General features: G+C 39.4%; 1 protein-coding gene across 3 annotated transcripts; it reads right to left on the bottom strand.

Moving 5' to 3' along the window:
• Positions 1–92: 92 nt before the first annotated feature.
• LOC131877730 (cholesterol transporter ABCA5-like) lies at positions 93–24,806 on the bottom strand. 3 transcript variants are annotated; one of them, XM_059223490.1, is made up of 37 exons: positions 24,515–24,806; positions 18,904–19,092; positions 16,453–16,545; positions 16,105–16,230; positions 15,936–16,046; positions 15,589–15,679; positions 15,370–15,514; positions 14,959–15,070; positions 14,654–14,889; positions 12,289–12,472; positions 12,067–12,210; positions 11,906–11,999; positions 11,205–11,322; positions 11,070–11,096; positions 10,588–10,893; positions 10,388–10,514; positions 8,241–8,440; positions 7,599–7,638; positions 7,365–7,504; positions 6,634–6,765; positions 6,407–6,578; positions 5,411–5,569; positions 5,130–5,340; positions 4,945–5,071; positions 4,716–4,876; positions 4,557–4,654; positions 4,368–4,490; positions 4,030–4,133; positions 3,777–3,879; positions 3,429–3,520; positions 3,164–3,362; positions 2,895–3,087; positions 2,580–2,827; positions 2,025–2,321; positions 916–1,007; positions 589–833; positions 93–518 (listed from the first exon to the last, which is right to left on the bottom strand). In XM_059223490.1, the coding sequence occupies exons 2-37, from the start codon at positions 19,006–19,008 to the stop codon at positions 319–321; spliced, it is 5,355 nt and encodes a 1,784-aa protein (XP_059079473.1). In that variant the 5' UTR covers positions 19,009–19,092; positions 24,515–24,806; the 3' UTR covers positions 93–318. The 3 variants fall into 3 exon arrangements, with proteins under 3 accessions (XP_059079473.1, XP_059079474.1, XP_059079475.1); XM_059223491.1 differs by having other exon boundaries at positions 11,070–11,093; XM_059223492.1 differs by lacking the exon at positions 11,070–11,096.
• Positions 24,807–24,925: the final 119 nt, after the last annotated feature.

Here is a 24,925-nt window from a genome sequence, read left to right as displayed (position 1 = left end):
TAAGGAGCTATCTTCCAAATACGAGAAGCTTACTCAGAGAAAACGTCGCTTTTTGAACCTGTGCTTACATATTCTACTTGGAGATGAACCAATTGTCTTTTGGGTATAATTTTGTTTTTAATGGAACATCATTAAACACCACGTGTACATCAATATTAATCACATAAAATGGCAAATGATCTTTGGAAAGCTGCCAAAAATAACATTCCTTGGAAACATATTTTTTTCACAAAAAATATTCATGATATGCTTTTCTCAATTCTTAAAAGCATTAGAAATAGTTCGGAATTATTTTCAACCAAAAACGTATACACGTAATCACAGCTCGGTTACAGGGAGGATGCTCCCCGTTCTACTGACACTCCTCTGACTGCCGTCCAACCTATTTGTAGGATGTTCCATTTCGTCAGAATCTGCCTCCTCGTCAGCAGCCTCTTGTTGCTTTGCAAATTCCAGGAACACTTGCTCCAAAGTAGTCTGACCAAAGCTGTACTCCTCGACGTCGTGAGTGGATTTCACTGCAATGAATGACCTTTTAGTATGAGCCCAAGGTAACGAAATAACAAATGATCCCATCTAGATTCTTACGATGTTCCAAGGTTTTGAAAGCCGAGGCCAAGGATGAGAATGCTGACTGTGGAATGGAATAGGTTCGTCTATCAGCGAATTTTTCTTGGAGGACAGCGCCGGGAAACTCGTTGAGGATTTCTTTTTCTAGAGTTGACCAATGTTGATCCAAGGCCTCCTCTGGACCACCTTCATTCTTTAGTTTGGCCTCTAGCATGTATCCACTTCCATAACGGTTTTTCAAGTGTTGAGTGGATCCCAAACATCTGAAAGATAGGACATTGGGTTTTAGAGAAGTGAATTTCTAGGGGTTAAAGCGACCCCTGATTGTCAATTAGTCACTAATACCTGAGAGCTCCTTTGACCATGATTCCAACCCTGGTACACAATGCATCAGCTTCCTCCATGGAATGTGTTGTCAAAATGGCTCCTCTATCATCCTACAGAGAATGGATACTCAATTTCAAAAGCATTGAACATTTCAAAAGATATGATGGAGGTTAGGGTGAAAACGGTGCGATTTTAACCTTTACAGATAGATCATGGTTCAACTGAAGGCTACCTACTTGACATTCGTCAACTATTGGAAAGTCGGATGCCATTCAGAAAGGATTCAAGTATCACAGTACAAACGGAAGTTCGTGCCAATTAGCCCAAACGTTTAGCGATGCAAGTTGCGAACAAAATAGAGTTGCCAGGAAATTGTGAAGGATTTTCGCCTTCCTCTTGTTCCTTCCGAAGTACAGGTTTATGATGGTTTTTCGCCTTTTGAAGGGAACCTCTAAATTTTCCGTTTATCTAAGTTGTTCAAATGGGCGAAAATAATCAAAACCTTGAATTGGTTTTTGGGTCACGACTTTAAATGCTGGTTAAATGTTCCTTTTTATTAAGGAGACAAATAAAGGCCAAAGAAACAACAAAAAATAGATTGAACTCATTTCTGTTTTATAACGCTTATTGATGACGAGAAATCTACAGATAAAAAATATTTTTGTCCCTAACTGAAAGTACATACTATTTATGACCTGGCTTTGAGCTCTTGAATAATTCATGTTTTAGCATGGGTGGCGTTAAATGAAATTGTTGCTTTTCTGCTAGCCAGGACCTCAACTAAATTAAGAGTTTTCAATCTATTGGTAGTTTTGGCAAATTTTTTTTTAGTCGCAAAAGGATTGCGAGGGGATTGGCGAAGGTACATTCCAAAATAAAATAATAAAAAATATTTCAGAGGTTCAAATTATTATATACATAGAAATCTGAGAACCACAACCATCGAACCTTGAAAAATGCTTACTTAGATAGAAAATCATGAAGTTTAAAATATATATAAATAGGTATTCCTTTTTTTCGAAGATCACGTAACGAATCCATGAAGCTAACCGTTGTTAATCTAAATACATGATCATAGAAAATGCAATGCAATGACTTTGCAGTCAAAATCACAATAACTGGCATACCTTGAAACTGGCCAAAATGGTGTCCCAAACAAATCGTTTGGATTGCGGATCCATTCCTGTGCTAGGTTCATCGAGCAGAACAATCTTGGGATCGCCTAACATGGCCATGGCGTAGCTCAACTTCCGTTTCGTTCCACCAGAGCAGTCCTTGGCATATTTGTTGGAATGCTCTTCAATTTGGAGACCTTCCATGAATTGATTGGTCAGTCGGCCGATATTTGGCTTGGCCACTCCTCGAATGGCAGCATACACTTGCAAATGCTCCCGAATTGTGATTGTTTTCCACACGGCATCAAACTAAAATGAACAGAAAAAAACGGCGATAATGTTTTTGGGAAACTAAATGGAATCTGATGAAAGCAAGACCTTTGTTCTTTTGGTTTTACCTAAGGCATGTAAATAACTAACAAGCAGCAATATTCGGCATTTCTCATTAACGCATATGTTGCTTATTATTTGTTGCGGTAAAATGTTATGATCCTTTGGTCGCTTTATAAGTAATAAGTGACTGGGGCTCAAAACGTCGAATGATTATAAGATGGAAAAATAGTTTACCTGAGGACAATATCCCAACATATCGAAGCCCGGAGAGGCGTTCGAGAGAATGTTATGCTTGCCAATTTTCACATTGCCTGCAGTGGAAGCCTCTTCAGCGGTTATGATTCTCATGGTGGTGGTCTTTCCGGCTCCATTGTGGCCCAAGAGACCAAACACCTCTCCTGGCTGAACTCCCATGGTCATGTTTCTTACGGCCACCTTAAGCTTGTTACTCACTTTCTTGTGAGACTCTTTGCTAATCGAGGCTGAAAGAAGCAACAACAAAGTGAATGGTTTGTCTCCGTTCAAATGCATCAAAGGCTACCGTCGTACTTTTTTCAGCTTTGCCTTCGTTGGTAGGGAACTCTTTGCGTAGGCCTTGAACGGCCACAACACGACTTTCGCCGTTGTGAGCAAAGTATTCATTGACTTCATCACGTTCCCGACGAACGTCCACGTCTTCGTCCTCGATCATATCCACATTCTCGCGGTCTTGGTCGATCTTTTTGTATTTGTCGTTGTTCTTCTGCAAAGGAATATAAGGAAGGCTGTGCGGTATTCGAAAATGGAATATTAACTTTCCCAAACCAGGGAATTCCTACCATCAAAAATGAGAATCCTTCTCGAACGCTTCCACCGTCTTTGACCACATCGGCCACTTTGAGGACAATGAACCAAACAATGAGGTGGAAGCCACAAGCAATGAACAAGGTGTAGATCTCATATTGTCCCATGTAGTTGCCAAAGGTGATCTCCGAGCAATCGGTTGTAATTCCGCAAAGGTTGAAGACAAATTGTCGACTAAAACAGGAAAGATTGATTTAAGTTTAAATTTTTTCTTCAAATCTATTAGAATAATTCGCTCACTTGATATAGTAGACCGCTCCAAATGGAATATAAATTGGGCTCAAAAAGGCAAAAACCACGTGGCAAATCTTGCCCACCAATCCATCTGCCACCTATGACGGTATTTGATAGATTAAATAGAAATTCTTCTACTATCTATGGTGACGAAACTTCGCCATATGAAATTTGAAAGTTTTCATTCTTAGCGCCTTTTTTTCTTTTTTCTTCAAGCAGCTGAACAAAATAATAAGAATAGTAATAAAAATAATAATGATAATAATAATAAGCACACTCCCAAAGCGCATTTAATAGAACATCAATCATCATCCTATCTTAATCGCCCTCTTCTAGATTGAGTTGCTATTGTACCTGAAACATGTCCAATAAAGAGACAGCAATGTATGGAATGAATCCAACGTAGGAAGCAATTGGGAAAAGGAACTGTCCATTCTCCACCTTATCAAACAAGTAACTGGAAAATGGAAAGAAAGAAATGGTCTCGCATCAATTCCAGCGTCTTGAGAGACTGGACAGACTCAAGAGTGCCAAGTTATATCCACACAAGGAAAAGGCTGAAGGAGGAAAACTTATTCCACAGCCTTCCTAGTTTGCCCACTCTTACCTGATGGCTGAACAAAATAGGAGAGCAGCGGGTGTGTAGATAAGATACAACAAAGCCAAGGTCAAGAAAGCCGGCATCAAGGTGAGAGGAGCGATTTGGAAAGCCTACCGGATAAGTGTATGTTAGTTACATGGTTACCAGTACCTAAGATGCACTTGATTTGGGTGTCAGCCATGTCTCTCCCACGTGTTAGACGCATGGTGTAAAATCAGCCTTATCTCGCAACATAGGGGTAGATTGATGGTACATAAGGCCGTGGGTGATTGTTTAAAGTGGAAATTTTGTTTTGCGAATTGGATTAATGTTTGTTATGTGGTGAAACGCTTTCAAGTCCTTACCCAAACCAGTCCCAGCAACACTGCCAAGACTATCAACATCATTCCTCCCAAAACAAGGTAGAAAGACCCGTAGTAAAGCCCAAAAGTTAATCCATTTACTCTCAGCTGGTTTTTAGCCCGGATCTGTAAGAAAAAGGAGTTTTGAGGTTGAAAAGTTGTAAGAGAACCACTAAAAGTAATGAATCTCACCTCGCGATCTTCTATCAGCTCCAAAGCCAAGCCAATTGGAATAAGCACGTAAGTAAATCCAATGAAAATCGTCCCACCAAATGATCCAAAGTCAAAATCTGGAGGAACGACTCAACTTGAACTTATTGAAAACAAAACCTTTTTATTTGTACTGCTCACCACCAGCCATGGAAGTGTGCTTGAAGTTATGAGAAATGGTGTTGATGCTGTCAAGGTTATGGAGATCAGCCATGATGTTGCTAATTTGGTTGATGATAATGGGGACCGAATGAAGACTGGTAAAATTCACCAAGACCGTCACATCCAGCGACTTGGCGGCCCTAAAACGTACTCGTTTAAGATGATTGGCCAAAAGCACAATCTATGATTTTTATCATGAATCACTCACTCATTGAACTCCTTCACCTTATAAGCGCCCATTTGCATTGTTGACAATAGATCGTTGAATTGAGTTGTCTGTCCCAACTCCAAAGTTGATCCATTAAGTCTGTCGACCATTCCACTTAAGTCAGCCCCTGAAATCACGGTCCTTATAAGTAAGAGATCAACAAGTCTCTTGTGGTTCAAACTTACCGTCAGGACTCCAGATAGAAAACACGGCCGAATCAGCCGTCTCAGGGAAATCTTTTTCGTAGATGGCAGGCGATATGATAAGTGGTTCCTCTTTGGGAGGATCGAATGAAGTAAGAGTGGTGAGCCAAATGCCCAAGACCAGATACACAACGGGCAGAACAATCTGGACCAGTACGGCTACGGGTTCTCGATACTTGCGAACAAAACGAACCTGCCAATGTCGAGCAAGAGCTTTTAAGTGATCCTATAAGAAATATCCTGGTTAGATTTCTCTTTCTTACCCACGCTAAAGCCCAGAACATTTGCCACTTGGATTTCTCCGTTGGCACAGCCTCGAATGAGAATCCGCCCATTTCCTTATTGCTTTGGTTATTGGCCATGTGTTGGGTGGGTGCGACCGAACCATTCATCTTGCCAACATCTTGTTTGGAAATCATGGCCTAGAAAGACCAAAGCAAAGGTTTTGAGGGGAGCACCAATCACCGAATCAATCAGTTTTTATTGGACTGCCAACACATGGTAAACATTTGGGACGTTTCGAAGACTTAATAGGTTCTAAACCTTATCTAGTAATTAATATAATTTCTTGTATTTGGTCGGAGGTTTGGCCCTGGCACGAACTTCTAGAAATATGGACAATGAACGGGCTTCCCACCAAGTCGGTCTGCTCTTGGTCATAGCAAATCTGAGCCACCTTTCGTATTGAAGTAATAAAATAAGAAACGCAGATCTCCTCAATCCAAGACAGGTCATTTTTATATAATTTATTTGCAAAGTGTTTTGTTTCAAAGTTATGTTTTCAAAAGCTTATGTATCTGACCAAGAGCAGGCAGAAAATTCGAATTCTATGTATTGTTTACCTCATAACTTTGACCATGTCTCTTGAGTTCCCTAAGCATGGTTTTGGGTTCAAAACTTGGCCAAAGTCATCTATTTAAATAGATCTTGTGGTCGTATGAAGTGGTTATTTGGAATAAAGTGAACGGTGTAGGAGATAAGAAATTTTGGCTTCCATTCGCAGTCCATATCTCTAGAAGTCCGTACCCTTCGTCATCTCAGCATAGCCAGCCATCATATTGATTCAAACAATATTCCGATAAGTAATATCATGTTTGTTCAAATGATATCATTATTGCTTGTCTCTTTTGTCTTTGGCTGTGTATAACGGTTTAAATGTTTCAAACCGAAGACATCTCGCATGATCTTTTTTTTACTAGATTTTCCTGCATCAATTATGAACATGAAAGGGTCAGTCTAAAAGAACAGTCTCTGCTCACCTGGGTGGCTTCGCCCGACATTTCTAGCTCGTCCACTTCCTTTTTGGCCTTTTCCTCTTCGCCTAATTTCAAAAATATCTCCTCCAAAGTGGTCATGGAAACACCGTAGCTGCTGATGCCCGAGAGATTCTTGTCAATATCCGATTCGATGGCGGAAAACAGGTCTGGAAATCTATAATGAGCTTAAGGGTTAGACGTGCCTTTTATGAACGTATAATGGATCTTACTTGTCCACGTCATCCCGAGGTAAAATGAACGAGAGTTCTCGCCCAAAAAGTCGATTCTGTTCTGCATCCGGCATGAAACGCTTGACAAGTTCTCGAATCTCCGAGATGTTCCCACTTGGTTCCAAAACCAAACTGAGGAATGGAAGATCATTTGTTAGATTTGTGAATATATGATCATTTTCAATATTAGCTGGCAGCGGAAATTCCACTCGAATATTCACGAAACCACCTTGTTCTGCAAATTTTTGTATTTTTCAGGTGGTTTTACGAATAAATCTCGGTGGAAAGTACCACCCTTGTTAAAGTGTCCACTAAAGTTGGATAGTCGGTTACTTTCATTTTACACTGCCAAGAGTGATGAAATTTCACTCGAAACCCATTGAGTTGATTAAAAGATTGACATTCCCAAACCATCAACTTCCATCTACATCATGAACGGCAGACTCGTCTGGTCAGAGTAAAAAGTCAGACATCATCATGTCGTTGGCCATTGCATCAAATCGAATCTTGTTTTTTGTTATGCCAATCAAACGTTGACCGGCAATTTGTAGCTAAAATCTATTGTCATAACAACGTTCATCGTTTTTCTCAGTGATGCCAAAGCGTTCCTTGAACCAAAAAGTGTTTGTTGGTGGAGCTCAATCGGCGGATCACGCTTTCTCGTTTAGCCTAGAAACAGAGACACCCCCCCCCCCTCCTTCCTACTTGGTGTTAAGACGCTTTCCACTTACGTTAAGTGATAGCCCACTCCAAATTTATTCTTGAGGAACAAAGATGACCCGTAACAACGGACCTTTCCATCTGACACAATGGCCTTTCTATCTGCCAAAATGTCCGCTTCATCCATGAAGTGAGTTGTCAAGAGAATCACCTAGAGAGACAAAGAGGAGTTGAAAATACTCATGTTGAACGGCTGGAAAGCCAGAGGGTTTCCACTGAAGGATTAAAGCTATCAACTTTCTCACCTTTCCTTCTTTCCTTTCTTTCAAGACTGACCAGAGATGTCTGTAATTGAAAACAGCACGTTGCAAACTTGCTCGAAAAAAGCAAAGCATATTTTCATGGTTTCTTTAGTTTTTTTTGCTTTTTTTGAATCTTTTTTGCGAGATTGTTTCTCATGGGGTCGGGTTATTTTTTACAATATCAATATACATTTTGGTCATGTCCCGTTCGGGGTTCCAGCTGCGCCATTCGAGGCGTGATGATCCATGAAATGGGGGGAGGGGGACCTAGGATTGAACCTTTGAACCCGAGCATAGCTTTGTAGCGCGTTAACCAACTGCGCTACAACCATCTTCTAACATGTTACATATTACTTTTGTAAAAACTCCTTTTTTCGAGGACTTTCTTTTTCATTTCACTTGTTTTGACATGAAGCAGATTGCTAGGAGAAACTCCTCCACAGCAACTCTTTTTTAATCTGACTTCAATCAGTATGAACTTTCAACAAAGCTCAGCAAAATGAATTTTACATGAATCTAACTATGAAAATCGAATTCATTTGTGGCCATGTTTAAAGTCTTTGATGCATAATGAACTTGTCAACTAAAGAAAAACAAGCGCATTGGAAGACCAAAATTGGAAGAAATGAGAATTGGTGGCGTTACCGTCGTGAATAGGGATCAACACCAGCAGTGGGTTCATCCAGAAATATGATCTTGGGATCGCCAATCAAAGCGATACCCACGGACAATTTCCGCTTTTGACCACCGGACAAGTTCAAAGCCACGGCATCCGCCTTTTCTTCCAAATTAGTGTCTTTCAGGATGCTCTCCACTTCTTGGGGAATTTCACTTTCTTCCATTCCCTAGGAAACACAAATGGCGAAAAATGACAATGACATCAAAGGACGATTGGGAAAACATTTTAGCAATGCCCAAAGTTCTGGCCCTTCTTTCGTTATTCAACTTGGGAAATTTCAATGGAAATTTACCTTGAAATATCAAATGAACAGAGAGACGAACGGACAAAATATTGAGTCTCTTAAAGGTGCTACCTTCCAATGTTGAATAGATATTAGTTAAATCAATCTCAATCCATACATAATGAGATATTGGTATAAGATTTTCTTAATTCAAAACTGTAATATTGGAAACAGGCATATATAAGGGAAATCCAAAAGGACATCAATTTATAGTTGGCATTGAGCATATCCTCTTTCGTACTTAATATTCATTTCGTGTGACAAATGCAATTTCCGTTCACGGTGTTTAGAATGTTGTACAATAACTTTCAGCTATGCTCTCAAGACTTTTAAAGACGGCTTTTGATATCAGTCAAGCCAGGAGTTTAATTTTTGTTTTTTTTTTTTAAAGTCAGATGTCGATCTAAAAACTATAAAATGACTCTTGATACACACGTAATGGCATATCAGACTAAAAGGGCACAATATCAAAATCATTAGATGTGTCAGTTGCACCTTCTGCAGAAATTTCATAGATGATACTCTGATGAATCATTTTTGTTACATTGTGTGATGCTACATTAACTAAAAATAAGTCATAGGGCTACTTAAAACGTATTTGAAATGCTTATTTATGACAGAATATTAAATAAATGTGCTTTATATACCTCTTTGAGTAGTTTCTTGCAATTTCATGAGAACCAATGCCATTTTAAGGAAACGCTTTATGGAATACTGCCATTTTTTGAGCATGCAATAACATTATAATTTTAGAAGATATTTTGAATTACGTTTTCAAAATATGACATGCGTTTTTAAATCACTAAATATGCCATTTTTAACTGATATATCATCTTTTAAAGGAAAGAAAGTTGATCATATGAAAATGTGGGGTCGTAAAAGTATGTAAAAATTTAAGTATTTATCGTCAAAGTACCATTAGGGCATTTGTCGCCTGGTTTTGACAAAAACTGGAAAATTCAACCTGCAATAGCTAAGTAGCCGCTTTATATATGTCCATGAAATTTCTGCTGAAGGTGTAACAACTAACATTTGTAATGATTTTGATATTCTTCACTTTAAAACACACTTAACGGCACATCAGACTAAATGTCATTTTATAAGATTTTTAACCAACACTGACTTTTTTCTAAAACACAGAAATTGAACTTCTTGATTTACTGCTATCAAAAACCGTCTTTAAAAGTCTTGGGAGCCTTGTTGAAAGTTATCTAACAACAATTCAAACCCCGTCCTTTCTTAGTGGTTCAAAGTCCACCTTCAACATCGAAACTTTTTCAAATCCGCCATCTAAAATAGGGGGATGATAGGGGATGATACCGCAAAATACAAAAATCATCGAAGGGAGCAATCAATCAACAGCAAATGTTTTTCACCTCACTCTCTTGCTTTCTTCGTCTTTCTGAATAACAAAGTTGGGAACAACAGCTAGCAAACTTTTTGGGTGAGGACTTTTTTGGAAGGTAGGGATGGCGGAAGAAACGTTCCACTTTGCCTAATTGGACGCCTGATGAATGTTTAGTTTCGTCATTATCTTTTTACGTAAAACAATCATCGAAAGCCTGTGACGGAAATTTCTGAACAACGCAATTCCATCATTTTCAACTCGTCATTCACAGAAAGAGGATAACAATATACTTGGTATTTTCTTAATTCGAAAACCTGCTGTAGATGGGGGATTTTTTTTTTCTAGGAATCATCAGAATCATTCATGTTTTATTCTTAGGTATTCCAATATCTGGTTATCAAACAAAAATGTGCACCATTCCCACTCATCCAATCAAATCGAAATAAAACCGAGAACTAAAGAACGAATGAAAATGAACTCACTCGGATTCTGGCGAAAAACGTCAAATGCTCCCTTGGGGTCAGCTCGTCAAAGAGGACATCATGTTGAGGGCAAATTCCAGTGATCTTCCGGATTTCTTCCATCTGATTACTGTCCGTCACATCAAATCTGTCAAAGTACAAACCTAGCGGTGTCAAAAGCAAGCTCTTTCACGTGACTCAAGAAAAAGCACAGTCCTCACCCAAAAATATCGGCTGAGCCTGAAGTAATTGAGGTCATTCCTGTGAGCATGTTGAATAAGGTGCTTTTACCGGCCCCGTTATGCCCTAAAATGGCCGTGATCTCGCCAGGATAGATCTTGAGACTGATGTCTTTGACCGCATGAACGGGTGCACTCCCCAAAGATTTGAAGGTCTTTTTGAGTTGGTTGATCACAATAGCCTCACGGCCTTTCATCGATGATGGGATGGCTTCAAAATCGGGTCCATTGAAATTGGATTCATCGATCAAACTGCGCATCTTTTGCATCCGGTCAGGATCATTCACTCTAACAAGAGAAACGTTGCCGAGCGATAAGGATCCTTCAAACATTCAAGCATTCATTTGAAAATCTAATTGAAAATCCAATCACGTTGAACAAAAACAAAGAACTCGTGTACGCAAACTGGTTTGGTTACCAAGAATAACCTAAAACCAGCGTGATATCTATCTACCATAGCTTACTGAGATTTCCTGGCACAGAGGGCGCTGCTGTCGAGGAAAGCAGTCAACTGATTACAATCACGAGCACAATGAAACGAGACCATCACGGGAGATAAGTAGGTACGTAGGTATGTATCTAGGTAGGGAGGGACTTACTTGACAGACGATTTCCAGTATGAGGGTTGAAGAAAATACCACGGCTTCCGACGGGTTCCATACTCAGTAGGAACCACGTTGTCCAAGTAGAATGCGATAAGCAAGTACAAAACAATATCTGGAACAAAACCGAGAACGCTTAGGCGAGGCCCATCCCAGCAGGTTTAGGATACTGATTCAATGGTCAAGTTGTATCATGATCCACAATGCAACTATATGCTATTCAACTTTTCAATGGCTCCACCAAGAGCTACAAGCGCTTAAGACATTTGGCTCTCACAACAAGTTGTTCCAAGTACAAGAAGAAAGAGCGCTACAAGGATCTTTTAGAGGTAACTCCATAGGGAGCTATTGTAGCCGAGAGATCCAAAGGGCAACGCGTATAAAGCAAGAATATATTCCCCGGCTTTTACGCATTGTTCAATTAGTTCCCCTCTAACTTCGCAGAGAATATGTAGCATTGATTCTCCAGCATATTATCAAGAGATTTTGATAAGAATTCCAGATCAACCCCATGTACAGCATCGTCAAGGGTTAGCCAATGCGAATATAGAATTAAATAAGAATGACAACTTTTCCTTGTTGAAGTGCTTGGGGCTATACTCCAAGTAGGGAGAAAGAAGGCCCTCAAAAAAATGAAAATAGAACCATCCCCTTTGTAAGAAAGTTGCGCTGAAAAGCACTGTAATCAACCGACTTACCCACAGCTAGCATGATCATAACGCCCGCCACGGGGATACTGTCCGCGGGATCCCAGAGATCCAACTGTTTTGACTCCAAATCAAAGTACATGAGCTAAAACCGAAAGAGGATACTTCTTGCACATCACTCTAACACGTACTTCACTTGTTCAACCACCCACCTTGTCTACCCCCATGGCGAAAGCCGTGGGACTCAGCAGGCCCAGTAACCAAAAAATGATCTCGTGGGATCCAGAGAGGAAAACTTGCAAGTAGTACAAGCACGACAGGAGCATCGTGGATAATCCACCCACAATCCCAGCGGGCTATAAGCGGGCCAAAATGAATATATGACTGAGAATTGGCTCGATTATTGACCAGTTCAATCCTAAAGGACCACTGACCTTAGCTTTGCTGAAGAGTGACGTGAGCATGAAGGCGAACATGATCATGGACAATCCAAACTCGAACATGAGGACGAAAAGCACCCAGAAATTGGTGCTCTTGATCACTACAAAGTAGACAAGGACAGATCCAATGATGGCGATAATGAGAACCATCACCGAGTAGACAGCGAACCATGAGAGCCTGAAACGAGTGGAATGAACGTTGTTGTATTAACTAGGGTGCATCCATTGCTGTTTATCAGATATGCAACGTCCAAATGCAGTTCCAGTTTTGACAACGTTTCCGTCCAGCTAGCCGTAAACGGATCCAACAGACTCACTCGTTTGGCATTTCTCATGAATTATTCATTGACTAATTCCAGGGAAACATCTTTTACCCGTTAATTCAATCCCCCTTTTCACGGGAAACTTTAATTTGAACTTGGTGCCCTCCCAGGACGTTCAAAAAGAGTGCCCAGAAATAATAATAATGATGAAAAGATCATCGTGGAACCAAAAGTTGGAACGTGACATCAAAGGACCCTGACAAGCATTCTGGAACAGGGAACTACATCTTCTTTGTAGCATTCATGTTGGAGGCATTTTTCCCTTGTAAACAACAAAACTCACCTTTTCAGCAAATAATTCCCGATGATGGGCCATTCTATTTATTTACTTTACTAAGAATGACAAAAGTTTTTTTCTGGTCTTGACTATCTTTTGCCTGTTGCGACGCTTTCGATGAATGTCTTGCCTGACATCCTTTCATATTTCTGGAGACGTGGAACGCCTTTTCATAATCTCTTTAGACTGATAAAACGAGAAAGCTTTCTCGAAGAGACTTTAAACACCTACCACCAAATCAAATGTTTCCAAAAAAGAGTTCCACCCTCGCCTGGCATTGACTTGTTCCTATCTACAATGGGGACATTCTTTGGCATAAACAATTTATGGGACATTGAAGCAGGAAAGAAGATGACGTCATCATCCAATTTTGAGATGTCACTCGTGCTTTTTAGAGTTAGTAGTTCTTTGTTAAGGGATTGAATTAGAGTTCCAATTCATTTATTCATGAAAACAATGGTTCATGTAGCACTTCAACTTAATTAACTGTCATAGATTTATTCATTTACATGCTTGAAAAATACTTTTTAGACGAGAAAAGCTTTTTTGGGGCTTAATTTTGCTACTTTAGAATTTTCTATTTTTACAAGAGACTTTTTGAAACCTTGGAAAAGTTTTTGTCTAACATTGCGCGTTGCAGCTTGTTTTTTGTAGTACCTCTACTTTATTGAAAAGTATCCCATTCACCTCCCATAATTTGTACTGACAATATCAGACAGCTGCTACTTAAAGGAGTCAATAGTATAGAGAAACAGAGGTAGGACGGCAATGTTTGTCTTCTGCAGCCAGCTGTGACGTCATTCCGCAGTTCAAAAAAGTTTGATGAAATTGACATAATTCGATGTACTTCAAAAAATTACTTTCTTTGCTTTTTCTTTGGTTAGAGTATTTGAGCATATTGTTTTGAGAGACCAAAAAATTGCTTATTTTGTGAGAAATTGATTGATGAAAGTCTGTATTAAAAAGCGTTGAACCTCTGTTACTAAGATACCAGAGTTCTGTTGACTATTTCTATGATATAATTGATTGCCATCACAATGATCTGGGCAACAAAACTTCAAATTACAAGAACTTGCCAACTGTGATTCAATTGCATTTCTTTTCTGATGTCTTGACATGAAACAAATTACAAGTCTGTTGATTGCTAATGTAATTCATTGTAATTGCTTGGAAACGTTATTGTGATTACAATTACATCACAGCTCTGCAAGAAACCAAGGAAGACCCAAAGGAAGTAAAATAATAGATATCAGCATTTTAATTACAGGGGTGTCGTAATGTGCAATTTGTACTTTTATGAAATGCACGCGCACATGTCTCCTCCTCTACGTACATGTTCCTCTTAGTTCCTTGATTGTAAAAAGTGCCCCCATCCCAAAAATTGGTGAACTTGTTTTGGTACATTTCAATTCTAATTAAGTATTTTAGTGATTAGCATTTATTCTTTACTACTTTGGAACATCAAAAGCTATCTGTGAGGCAACTAGAACCAGCTTTTGTACTTTCCAAAATATGAGACCTAATGCCCAAATGAAGATTTGCCCTTTAAAATACTACAATTTTTCAAAATATGGGACTTATTTTTCTCCCCAAGAGCTGTTTTGCTTGATGCAGCGAATGCCCAAGATCTCCATTTTATGCCTCGTCAATTTCGACGATGTCCCGGGTAGTGGACTACGGAATGGAAAGTCGAAAATATGGAAAGACCAAATAATACCTAGGTGGAGGTGCTGAACCCCGAAACAAATTCTGCTCTCACCAAAATACAGAATCCCGAAGTCCCACCATCTTCATGCTCTCCTTGATTTTCTTCTCCTTCTCATCCACCACCACAATCAACATGGGTGTGATGAACTGGGACAACGAGATGACCAAGTACAGTGGGATGATTGAGCGCAAAATCACGGCCGCCGTGCCCGTGAATTCGTGCTTAGGCATCATTTGAAGGGCGATTTTCGGGAACGTGAATGTCTCGCCTGACTTGGCCAATTGGAACTGCAATCAAACTTGACACGTTTAATCAAGATTCATGAGACTCGGAGATTGTAATTAACAGTCACTCACCTTCATCCATTCGTTGTCAATGACAGCTTGGATGGTTGAAAACCCTGACCAGTAATAAGTTCCAACGCTGCAAGGAGCAGGAAACCCGAAAAGCGAATCAGGACCATCCTGTCTGTAACAAGTTGGAACGGATCAGAAAAAAGGTTACAATGAAATTACGATTAGTGGTTCTCTGTCAACCGGTCCAAATATTGGCCTTAATCAATTGGTCGATTGTTACATCAATCATAATTCGTTAACTGATAATGAGTTTGAACGAAAGTATGGGACTCTCCGCTGAAAATAGACCTGTATGATCAATCCCAGGAAATGACAGATTGGGATCGTACAAAGTGACGGGTCCAATTTCATGGGATCCGAGACAGCCATTTGGTGTTGATTGTCTGAGATGAATGGAACAAAAGTTCTTACATTTTAGTATAAGGACCCTCATCTTGTTCCACCGATCTAATTTGACGGCTCATTTTTCCACCCAAGTTCCCGAGCATTCGTTTGCGAATCGGAAAAAAGGCGGAAAGACCAAGTTCTTTTTGATTGGCGGTAGGTTTACCTTTCACTAGAAAAGATAAGTAGAGAATGGGTCGTCCATTAAGTCTGGAATAGGTTAGGAAAGATGAAGCCCGTTCAAACCTCGACATTCGGTGTTGCCCCCGATTTTTGAGTAAGAACCCGGTAAGGCATAAATTGGATCTTGAGAGGAGAACCGAATTTGATAATCCAACTGAAATAAGATGAGTCATTTTGTTCAATATTAGCTCATCAACTGTGCCATTTCCTGACCCCAGAGGAAATAGCTGTAACTGTGACGTGGACCATATTGGACCTTTCTCACCACAAGAATAAAGTGACATTTCTTTAAGTAATGAAATATGGATTGGATATTTCGGGGATTTCACTAGTTTCTTGGCCATGATTGTCACTGTTAAAGCCCAAAAATATTGCTTCTATTACTTTCCAAGTACTTGTGAACCACTCACCGTGTCCAATGAGTAATCATTGAAAATAATGGCGGCGTAGATCTGGTTTGGATCTTGATCAAATAGTTGTTCCAAGTCTTCCTCCGAATCCAGAAAGGTGAAATTCGCAATCTGAAACGTCTTTTTTATATAGAAAAACGAATATTTTCAAAACAACCTGATACCGTACCTTTAAAGTTGGATTATTTTGGAGCTGTAGCATAAACTCATGGTTTTCCAGATCAGACGGAATGATGATCAGATCTGCTCGTTCGGTGTATTGAAATGGGAAAGTGCTGAAGACTTCAATGGGAGGCTGAAAAACAAACCCAATGAATGCCGAAACAAGGATTCAAATTGTCTCTTTTCTCATCGACGTAAGATAATGTTTAACATAGTGTGCATGAGCATCTTTACTTCACAATTGGTGGAGGCTTGTGAAACGACCAAACCACTCTGCAGCAGATGCTCATTCACAATAAAATCTCTGTGGGTTCAACTCATAAATTACGTAGTAGAGTACTGCAATATAACTAACCTGTGGTTGATCCACTTGAGCGTAGAAAGGCTCAGGAATGGCGAGTTTTAAGATTATGATAATGGCCAAGAAGTAGATGGGAGCCAAGATTTCCTAAAAAATACAAATAGCGTTTGATTTTAATATCCCTCGCCTCGTTACAACAAGAAAGCCAAAGTTGTGATATGGGCAGGATATAAGTATTGGAAAATATCATATTTCTTTGAATTCCCTCAGGGCTAGATCTAGACTCGTTTTAAAGCAAATTTGGGTTGATGTTTTGATAAGCTGAAATTGACGTACTTGTGCACGAGGTAGGTTTGGCATAGCTGGCTTTTAACTAGAAATTAATACTGATTAGAAATATTCATTTGGTTACTTTAGCATCCGCAATCATCTCTTTTAATAAGTGCTGCACCAAAGCGCAATCGTACTCCTTCCTCTTGATGGGCAAATGTACAAGTTGACAACGGTTTTTGGGTATACATCTTTCAGGTAAACAATATTCTAAAAGATGATATTTGGTCTTCCAACGAATTTGAGTTGGCAGACCAAGTTGGTCCTTGAATGTGGGCTAGGGCTAGGCCAGATTTTTTGTTAAGCTTTGAATGGTTAATGATTAGTAGAGCGGGTAAAAAAAATAATTTCAATAAGAAATATTTTTTAGATATTTTGGCTATTTTCTCAAAAAGTAAATATCTAGACGTTTTCAATCCCATGGGTAATATTTTCCACATTTTCATCATATTTAGGCGATTCAAGAACCAAACACGTGAATTAGTAGATTTTTGGTCCAACTCTAAAGTGGTATGGTATCTAATTCAAAACATCATAGCCTCCAGCAGAAATATGTCGGGTTCATCGAGTAACATTGAACAGAAAAGGAAGAAGGGTAAAAATGATTTTCTTTTTTTTGTACTTTTTTACTGCATCCATGGACACTAATAACTAGAGTAACTATGATACACTGGAATTTTCTACTATGGCAGATTGATGGCTGCACTATTTACCGGGTGTTTTATAATGAGACCCGCTGCAGGAATAGGCAGCAAAATAGAATTTAGCCTTTAGAGTTTCACAGATTTTTCAGAAATTTCAGGATGTGCCTGAGGAATTAGGACCATTATTGAAGAAAGAGAAATATATATTTGTTTAAGAACGTAGGATAATTCCTGGAAACAACTCCAAGTGACCCTCAAACAAGTCGAACATTGACTGATTGGTGCGAAATCTAGTTCTCTCACTAGCTTCTTCTTAGGTCAAATCAATCCCATCCTGAGGAAGCTAACAATCTAGTCACACTTGAGTGATATTTTTGTTCTCCATCTCGAGAACTTGAGTACGCAAATCAAGCAAAAAATACTATCAGACCAAACTCAAAGGCAAATGTGCATTTCCAAAATCAGATATGCGAAGTCCCACTGGTATGTTTATGCATTTCAATAATAAATATTTTTTTAATATTTGTAACTTTTTCGATTAAATGTAATTTAAATATTTGTTCTCCATCTCGAGAACTTGAGTACGCAAATCAAGCAAAAAATACTATCAGACCAAACTCAAAGGAAAATGTGCATTTCCAAAATCAGATATGCGAAGTCCCACTGGTATGTTTATGCATTTCAATAATAAATATTTTTTTAATATTTGTAACTTTTTCGATTAAATGTAATTTAAATATTTGGTCGTTTTTAGTGCAATGTTTTTACCCGTCCTACTGATTAGGAACCACCATTGGTGGCTGTTCGTAGCGATTTCACTAATGTATTGTTAACTGAACTCCTTCACACTTGAAAAAGTCAAAGTCACCTTCTTCTCTGACATTTCATTGAAAATTAAACCTTGTTGATCAGTTAGCAATCAGAGAACAAGCAGGAATTTTATACAATGTATAGTGGTTCCCGAGTCAATTTATTGAGTTAACCTTGACATTGAAGCTGTTCAGAACAACCTCAAAAATTAATTATATGTGTGTGAAATATATCATGCACAGTATCTTAATACACCAATCAATGTGTATCTGAAAATTAGTCATCGTATCATGTAATTAAGATTTGAGATTCCTTTGTAGAGCTAACAGACCATTTTACCGCTCCATCGAGTTATCCATTCTTGATGTTATCGAGATAAGGATATTTGCATTAGGCCTGATCAAATGGTTGCTCCCCTATTAAACATAATTGAAATCTCTCTCCGAGATACATCCACTGAATTGTACTCTATTTGAGACTTTCCAGAATATTCTTTTCATCACCCCAGCCTCTCATCTCAAACGAAGTAACCTGTTAATTATTGAAAATTCAATGTCATTCGAGTATTGACATCGAAGTTGACATAAACAGCGTGACGGCGATATTCACCGTCGTTTTTTCACAAAGAATCCAGCTTAATGAATCCTTTTCTCCATAGCATCATATTCATATTCCTTGTTAGATTTGTTCCACTAAATCTGAGATCCGAATTCTGACTCACCCGAAGGGTATGACGAAGGGCGCGTTTCTTCCTCAACAAGTTCCGAATCAGGGTGGCTCGGAACTGTTGGTAGAAGCTGGCTTCTCGCCTGGTTCTGCCCTCCATTATGGTTGCCTTGGATCGGCACCCCAACCGTTTACGTCTGGCTTGGTACAGGGTCTTTTCACTGGGAAAATACGGCAAGTCCTTCTAGAAGAGCACAGAGAACACGAGGTTGGATTAAGAATAACTGTTCATGCATTTGCCTCTCTCTCACATGGCCTTAAGGCCTTATCTTGCTTGAGCAGACTTGCCTTGAAGGGGTGATCGTGAATGTTCACGTATAACGCTAATCGTAAAAGTATGCACGTTTGTACGTGCGAATCGATTGGATAGGTTGGAATAGAGTCGTTAGATAACGCAATAAATGACGCAAGATTGATGATTGCCCTAGGATGCCCAGTTGAGGGTCAAGTTGGCCGGGTTGTATGTACGTATGGTTGGACAATGCATGAGCATGGAACAGTAATTGATCGTTCGATCATATAAAGGCATAACAAATGAAGAAAACAGTTCCTTTGCCTAGAACGTTAAAGGATGAATGGTCCCCATTCAATATTAAGCTACATTTTTCTCGTTGACCGGCCATGTTGTGACATTAGATTCTGATGGTTTTTTTCTCTTACCGGAGAAAAAAGTGTCTACTCGACTTCTTGAGTTGTTTTCAAAAACAATGGTCTGGTTTGGGTAATTTTTCTGACAAGAATTGGCCATTAACTCGATTATTGCTTAATGTTTGAGAATGATAACCTGAGCTCAATGCTCAAATGAAAATGAAGTGAACTAATCAATGATTAGTGCTCTGATTTGACTGAGATTGACGCCATCAAGAGGAACAGAGTCTACCGTTTTCAGAAAATGATAAATACGTTTTTTTTTTTTAATGTCAACCATAACCAATCATTTCTTTGAACAAACCCAAGGCAGCAAAAGGTGCCCTACAATGGGCACCTTTTGGCTAGAGACGAATGCAAGTTTTGTTCATATAAATTTGGAACACTTAGCTATCAGCTGAACAAAATTGTGTCCAGTGTTTTTGGTAGTGTTCTGTCCTATCAGTTCGACACATGAAGGGAAAAAGTGACTTGCAGATTGCCTTTGTTGTTGATGAAACACTCTTCTAGCTTCAGGTAGCTTTGCATCCTCTTTTCTTTGCCCATCTTAGACAAGGTCGGTAGGGACTTGAGGCCAGCCTGGTTGACAATCCTTGTGGCAAAAACAGACATTGGAATACTGATGAATATTGCTGTCAGGGTGTTTTTTCAACATTTCCTTGATCCTTCTGAGGTTGACTTGAATCCCTGTGCTTGAGGGCTTGCCTCAGCCAACTTTGCACTCAACCTCACAATGATTGGTCTTGAGAGCCTTAATGACCTTCTGGCCTTTCTTGAAAATGTCACCAATGGACTTGGAGATCTAGGGAGTCAATTTTCTCACCCTTGCAATGTTTGGCAGAGCGAGGCAAAAGTTTGGATAGTTGTAAATAAGGCTCTTGCTCATTCGCTAAGCGACCGAGAGCAACAAAATTTACGTCATAAGAAGTTAATACTTTACTTCAGTTTGCATTAAATTTGTTTTTTATTGCATTAAAGTTTTTGAGAAATACAACTTTGAATTACATTATTCAAGCGCCATTTGCGAGCGCAACTCTGGCCATTCTGGTCTTGACCTCGCAGCCCGCTTTGCGGACGGCCTCTGGGTTCAGGACATTCTCCCACCTGGTCCTGATGACCTCCTTGAGTGTCTCCAGGATAGGCTGGCGCCTAGCATTGGTCACAGCCGCCAGGGACCCTCACGCCCAGAGATCCATCTGGTTCAAATTAGGGGAGCTGGTTTGCCACTTCTCCTTGCCTCAGCTATCCCCCAGGTACTTCTGCATGACCTTGGGCGTGTGGCAGGGGGCCCCGTCTTGCATCAGGGTGACTTTGCGCTTCCAGTTTCCATCGTAGTAGTCCAAGCCTCAAGACTCAATGAGAGGAAGTATTTTATTCCATTGATCGGTTGTAGAAACATCCTATCATCAACTTTGACTTTCATATGTGCGTTCCCTAGGTCAGTGGGACCTTCCATATATGTAGTTTTTCAGAAGCCCGAGTCTCAAACACAGAGTTGGGAATATTGGTTCAACATTTTCATATTGCGTACTTATTATCAAGTGTTTTTGTCGTTTTATTCAGGGACTCGGGTTCGTTACAATAAGATGAGATAAAATGGAGCGTATAATTGAGGCAAGATCCCTGTAGTGCCTTGCCTATCTTGCATTGGTCCAGGCTTTTATAAGTTCCCGTAGAACGTTTTCAGGTTTTTCGTCTTCGCCAAGTTCTCTTCATCGGACTCCTTGGCCTTGCTCACATCAGTTTTTACGCGAAGCAGGCTTGTTCGTTGTTATGATCGAACCTAAATCAATTTGATGATTTAAGCTTTGTCTAGAGTTGGTCTAGTTTCCGAATGAGAGATAAAAGATGCCATGCAGGACTACGACTACCAAGATATTTGCTTGGCCGGCATGGGACAAAAAATATGCACAATCTCTGGTACAAGTGTACGACGGGACAGTTTTCTAAAAGGAAATATATATTTAGAGAAAAAAGGTTTCCGGCAAAACAGGCCTCTTCGGGTCACAGCTCCTTTAAATCCCTTATCATAATATATCACCAAAACAAAAGAGTTGAATCATTGTAAAACTGAATGAAAAACAAGACCCTTTGATATTAAGAGCTTTTTTAGGTGACCTAGAGTATGCCGAAGATAGAAATTTCAAATGTCATTACGGCCTAGATTTGACTACCTCTTCTGTGTACTCTAATGCAGAGTTGGAGCTATTTAGCCATTTTTTTTTTATCATATAATGTAACGGCAAAGAAAATGTTATGCCAAATTTAGCCAAGTTGAATGATGGAGGCGATTCGAAATCTTTTCTTGCGTTGTAAATCCATATCTCTAGAAGTCAGTGACAACCGTTCGTCAATGACTTCTTACCTAAACTGTTCACAGACAAGCAAACTTTTACCCCACGTACTCAAAGTAAATGGGCCAATCAGTGAGAGCACTTCGAAGGTCGAAATATTTTACCGGTATTTATGTCAATCAACCGCGTCGGTAAGCATATCATTGATTCAAAGTGATGTGGAAAATCAAGATAAAAAGTCGTAGTGGTGCAGAATTGCCCAAAGAAACAAAAACGTTCTAGAAGTGGGGGATGAGATAACATTGAATTGGATTTTTAGGGCAGCGAGTGCTCGAACAGTGATGTATCTATAAGAATTAAAATGAAAGTATAAAAAGGACTGATTTTACCATGGTATTTAGTACCACTTTATAATTGCCTCGGGTTGAGTCGAGCAAATGGTGGGAATAAGGGAACTCCAAACTGTAGCTAGCTGTTCCGAAGTGAATGTCTGTCTTTTAGTTCTGATTTTTTAGTTTCTTTTCAGCTGGCGTTATCCCTCAAGATCGTCGATCCTTCAATTAGTCCTTCCCTAGGCAGAATTTCAACACTAGGACTAATTTGAGTGAATTCAAATAGCATCACCGTTGGGTAATCATTCCTCCATACTACTGTGCTAGTAGACCGCAATTTGTTTTTGCTTTCAGGAGCCAAACGAAGGCCATCTCAGGAAAACTCACACATACTAATATATATTCAATTGGTTTTGACAATCCCTCTCGCAATTTTTGAGTGCTTTTCCAATCTTAATAACCAAGAAAGACAAAATTTGAGAGAGGATCTTTGCTACCCCTGAACCGCAACAAGTATTTAATGAAGTGTTCGAAATCGTGGACCTAACCAGTCGGGATTTAAGCTGAGGAAACGAAAAATCTCAGATTACTAAATTTGAGCAAATCACACCATTGGTTAAACAAGTAAATCTTTCCGGACATGTTAGGGGAGGAAAGTAAAGCCTGACTCACTATTTTCGGTCACCAACGTTTTTTCTGCATTGTTAGGGGTTAATTTTGTGACAAATTCGAAAACCTATTTGACGTTTTGGTAATTGCTCAAACTAATCTGAAACTTGCCTTTTTGAAAGAGTAGGGTCACCTAAAGCAAGTTCAAATGAGTTGATGGCTAATTGTTGACAAAAAATATGGTTTAACACGATTCACGAACTGTGTCAGGGCTATAAAAAGAAATTATTTTGAAACACATTTTCGTAGTATTGACATATTGGCTTCCACAAGAAAAATTGAAATCGAATAGAAGTATGCGTAAGTAAATAAGCACATAAGTCATGACGTTTTGTATGCTCGAACAGAAACTTTTAAATAATCTTTATCGCCAGGATTGAACGATTTTCCCGACCGCATTTATTTCAAATGCCCGAATTTACATTGATCCCTCCTGCTGTTCAGGGTGGCTAGATTTTACCTCAGGGCAAATCCCATATGGCGAATCATTAGAATTCAGACAAAATGTACGGCACAACGGATATGGGATGGGCTGAGTTCTTATCGCTCAGGCGAATGAATGATGCATTTGAATGTTTTGTTAAGGCATCGGGCATTGATGGAATAATGATACTCCAAGAAGAGCTAATATCGAGCCTGCATTAGGGCTATTTTTTCTAATCAGTGACGGGTTAAAACTATCATTATTCTCGGTAGGGATAAGAGCGACAAGAAGCTAGACAAATGTGTTGCTATTTGGGGTTGAGTAGACCCTGTTGTTTCTAATTGAACACGTAGTTATGAAACAAAATATTTAGGGTGTATGTCCAAGTTCAATTTGACCTTTTAAGCGATCTATTTTGCAGGACAAAGGTACGAATATCTCACGACTTCAAATAATATCGGGTCTTCCTCCCAGATGTTGCATTTAAGAAGTACTTTAAAACAAGCGAATGGCCAAGGAAGATTTCAGAAGTTCCCTGAGAAAGATAATTTTTTTTAATGCACAAACTTTTAAAATAACGCAAATTCAGCTTCAATAATTGAGGAACGAAGAACATTTGAATATTTTGGAGATCAAAAGGACCTCCTCTCCTCATTGGTTAATACAACGTTATTGTGGTTCGATTAAGACAAAGAAAAGTCATTTGAATTGCGCTCAAACCCTTGTCTATCCCTGAGGGTTCTCAAAATTACAACCATGGATTTTAGGAAAAGAATTTTAAAAGGATTTGCTCTCCAAATTGCAAGTGGGGGGGCTCAATAATGTCAATTCTTATGGTATTCTGATAAAGCAGACGGTTGACTTCATGGTGAAAAAGATTTCAACGTTCAGTTGGTCTGGATGCATGGGCTCAAAAACAAATTACTGCAATCTTGAGTTTCATGTAATGTTCATTGAACTTTTCCAACGAGTTTTGGCTAATGGAGTTGTTCTTTGTTCGTACGGTCTAACTATGTCCGAGAAATGTTCATTTTATTGGCTTCCTACCAAACAAGCACTTTGTTAAGCGTTTAAGTACCAAAAGGCTAATGAGGTGAGCCATTCAGCCTCTCAAAACAATGGAAATTGCACTTTCCTTTTGACATACCAAAAATAATACAAACCGTAATGGGCAACGCGTAGGTGTCAACATTGCCACTAACTCATAAAAACGCTCAAAAACATGAAAGGTCAGCTTACCTTTCTTTTGGTTGACTAAGATAATCGCCAAAAGGGTATTCTCGTTTAAGACAATGTTTTGAGCGAAACCATTGAAGAGACCGGCAGGAAAACCATTCAACTATATAAATAATTTTTGAGACGTCAAATTTGCTCAACCGAGTTAAGCATCTTTTCTCCCATCCGAATACACACTTTAGAGCACCATAAGTTCACTCCTCTTTAGCACCAACACCAATCAAGTGAAGGGCCTATGCTTGTAAAGCCATCGAAAACACGAGAACTGCACATTGTGTCAAGTGGAATGGATCCCACAACCCTATCTACCTTCCCTAATCACAGGTATTGTCGTCCTCTCAGAGCTACGTTGTTCATCCTCAAGCCTTTTTGGTCTGGCGTAGCCTCAGTTAGCCGCAAAGATAAATAATTCAT

The sequence above is a fragment of the Tigriopus californicus genome, chromosome 3 (assembly GCF_007210705.1).
Source record: "Tigriopus californicus strain San Diego chromosome 3, Tcal_SD_v2.1, whole genome shotgun sequence".
NCBI lineage: Eukaryota > Metazoa > Arthropoda > Copepoda > Harpacticoida > Harpacticidae > Tigriopus > Tigriopus californicus.
The sequence above is the reverse complement of the archived record's forward strand: the minus strand, read 5'-3'. Positions and strand labels throughout refer to the sequence as shown.